The 3,529-nt window shown below is 45.8% G+C and overlaps 1 protein-coding gene across 1 annotated transcript; it reads left to right on the top strand.

The window, feature by feature from the left end:
- Positions 1-269: 269 nt before the first annotated feature.
- LOC144892833 (uncharacterized) lies at positions 270-2,784 on the top strand. The gene is made up of 3 exons (XM_078781158.1): positions 270-731; positions 967-1,581; positions 1,720-2,784. The coding sequence occupies exons 1-3, from the start codon at positions 363-365 to the stop codon at positions 2,566-2,568; spliced, it is 1,833 nt and encodes a 610-aa protein (XP_078637284.1). The 5' UTR covers positions 270-362; the 3' UTR covers positions 2,569-2,784.
- Positions 2,785-3,529: the final 745 nt, after the last annotated feature.

The raw sequence follows: 3,529 nt of genomic DNA, 5'->3' as shown, positions 1-3,529 counted from the left end.
CCTGTCTTTCTATGCTGTCCCTCTTGTAGTTGTAATCTAACCTTCCGCCTTAATATAACCTCCTCCGGAGGTCTTGAGAACTGAACCCCTGGTGTCGTATTGTGTCATTATAACCCAGCCGGGTGTCTTCTTTTTCTTATTGAGCCAGCGTAGCGCGACTTCGTCAACGTCGAGTATAGTCGGGTAATTTGTGCGGACACGACGGCCATTCCGCTCGGCCCACCTTAACATCAAAGTCGTGTCTGTAACAATATGTTCACTTTTCAGGTGGCTTTGCTGGCCTGTACAGTCAGTTTGGGGCATACCAGAGATGGTGCCGAACAACCACAGCACGGGCACAGTTCTATGAAAAGACCCTTGAGATGGTGGATCTCATCGATGACCCAGACTGCCCAAGAGCAGGGAGACATCGTGAACTAGAGAAGGCAGAGATCAGAAAAGGCGAGGAGGCCGTTCAGCGAACCCTAACTACTATCAAGAACTTCACCAATCCGTTCACCATCATTGATAAGGACAAACTCTACTGCCTGGCCTCTGGTGCTCCCGTCCCCATGGATGTTGAGATGGATGTGTTACAAGCAGAAGCTGTGGGGAAAGCTGCGAAAGCTGACTTCATCAGGCGCCTGGAAAGCGGAGAACCTGAGAGCTTCTTCAACCCAATCAAGAGAAAGAAACTCAAGACCATGGAGGCTAGTAACAAGAAGATCACACTAACATCCTCACAGGGCAAGGTAAGGATGTAATCCAATACCCAAGTGCTTTTGTATTTTATGTTGTATTTTTAAATGGCGTCCTGTACATGCTATATTGAGATACAAGATTGAACTCCAAATTTGTTTATTAAAGACAGTGCACATCAATGAACAATGTAAAGATTGTAAATATGCCAATTTATAGCACATGAATAATTTTCACCTGTAGTCCTTCCTGTAGTACATATCAACCAATCACCATTTATCATTCCAGGTCATCCAGTATCAGGAGCAAAGCAACCTTGCATTCCTGCTCCTTGTCAAGTCTCAGAGTCAAGATGAGCCATTAGACCTGGGAGAACTCATGAAGTACTGCCTGATGCCAGTGCCTCCTAGCCTTGGGACACCAGATGGGTTCTTCTGCAAAACCAACAAAGCCTCCATTCTGCACTACCTTTTAGAGGACACCACACCACAAGATCTGCAATACCCCAAGGATGCCCTGTTCATCCAGGATGGAATGGCGCTGCTGCATACCCTTGCCAACCTTCCCCCAACATGTGGTGAGATATGCTTGCAGGTGCTTGATCAGATGGTGGCCAAGCAGCACTTTCTGTTCTCCACTGACAGTTACCATCCTGAGTCAATCAAAGCGCAGGAAAGGCTGAGGCGGGGCAGCTCAGAGAAGATCATTCTGGCTGGACCAGCAACCAGGAAGCCATATGACTTCAAAATGTTCCTTGCAAATGACGACAACAAAAAGCAGATGTGCCAGCTTCTTCTGAAAGTGTGGAGTGGACAAGAGGCAGCTACCAGGCTGGAGAGAACAGAGATGGCTGTGCTGATCGTGGAGGGGAAGGCCCACCAACTTGCCTCAACGAATGGCAAGGTAAAATTGAAAGCCCTTCGTGAATGGCGATTCAATTTGTAATTTTTCCTGAAAAAAAGGTGATTACCTGTGATGTTTGTCTAGATCTGAAACTGGCAGTGACTGGTGATTGAAATGCGGTGCCTTTTTGTGTTTCAGGTCGAGGTACGTGAACTCCCCACGATCTACAGCAACCAGGAAGAGACTGATACCAGGGTGGTTCTGTACCTCCATCATGCTGCTACCATCGGATACAAGAACGCTGTAGTCAGAACACCGGACACAGACATCCTCCTGATCCTGCTCCACCATGCCCACAACATCAAGCTGACGGTGTACCTGGATACAGGGTCAGGGAAGCATCGCCAACTTGTCAACGTCTCTGAGCTGGCAGAATCCCTGGGAGAGGACTACTGTGCCACTCTCCTGGGGTACTATGTGTTCAGCGGAGAAGACTGCACCAGTGCCTTCAAAGGGAAGGGAAAAGTCGGGCCCTTGAAAAAGCTGGAGAAGAATCCCAGGTTTCACAGGGCATTCGGTGAACTGGGTGACAACTGGGATGCCAACCCTGAGGTGGAGAGGCAGTTAGAAAAATTCACCTGTGTGATGTACGGCCAGAGTCGCGAGTCATCAGTGGACATTGTCCGTGCCAAGCTGCTACGAAAAATGGTGGGAGAGGACAAGACCCTCACATCCAAGTCCAAGGTTGATCTGGCTCGCCTTCCTCCATGCCAGTCTGCCCTGAAGCCGCACATCCAGCGTGTGAACCACCGCGTAGCATTGTACAAAAGAGCCGATCAACCTATCATCGAAAAGCCAAAACCTTATGAGGAGCAAGGATGGATAAGGACTGATGAAGGACTGTTGAAACCAATGTGGTCCAGTGGTCCCATCCTACCAACCTCACTGGTGGATCTTCTGAACACAGGAGAGCACGAAGAGGAGGAGGAAGAGGAAGGAGAAGAAGAGTTTGACTCTGACGATTTCGATGAAAATGATGATGACTGACTCAGTGTAGAATCACTAATGCTAATGATGTTTATCTAAAACAAGCAAGAGAAGAGTGGTCACATTGAGTGCTAGGACTATTTTGACAGTTGTAATATTTAGAAAAATAAAACTTTGTGTTAACGTCTGTGTAGACGGACCTTAATATGAGTCTATTATTTCGTAAAACTGTGATTATTTTGTAAATAAAGCACTAATTAGCATACTAGTATACCATAGACACATGTAATCATGTTATGAATAGTTCTATCATGATCTATGCCCTTCAAAACATGGGTCTAGACACCTTCATTTTTCAATTATCTGCAATATTGGCTGAGATATGTCAAAAATCGTTTTTTTGATAATGGCAGCAGTAATTTGCATAAAAATGGTATGTGGGACATTTTTTCAGCTTGGGGCCATAGCTAGTCATTTTCTACACATTTTTTCCAATCTAGAAACACTGATTAGAAGTATATCTCCGGGGGGTGCAGGGGGACCTAGTCTTCCTACTAGACTATATGTCGTCTGTACAGCTCTGCGGTGCCCCCCATTTCCCGATCCCTCCACGGTTGAAACAATCATCACAATGCGTCAGGTAATAATAATGACAGTTAGTAATGTCCCAACATACATGGAAGCTGCCATGGCTTGAGCAAGCTATGCTGCACAGTCCATCATCCTTTGCAAATAAAGAGACAATCTACTGAGATTAAAGTTCCTTAAAAATGCCAAGTAGAAAATAAATGATTTGGTTAAACCATGTGGCGGCGTTTAAAAACTCAACTGAATTTATTTTTACTTTACACGTTCTTCCTTTTTAAAAGAATCCTCATGAAGTTGATGTACCCACCCCACCTTGTTCAACTTCCCATATGCTCAATCGAGATAGGAAAGCGATGGAGTTTAAGGAAGTGAGAGGAAGGGGGAATGCGAGTTGGGGAGAATTTAGAGCTGTTGAAAGAGGGCACAGTAACGG

The sequence above is a fragment of the Myxine glutinosa genome, chromosome 7, assembly GCF_964187855.1.
Source record: "Myxine glutinosa chromosome 7, kmMyxGlut1.1, whole genome shotgun sequence".
Lineage (NCBI taxonomy): Eukaryota > Metazoa > Chordata > Myxini > Myxiniformes > Myxinidae > Myxine > Myxine glutinosa.
The sequence above is the reverse complement of the archived record's forward strand: the minus strand, read 5'-3'. Positions and strand labels throughout refer to the sequence as shown.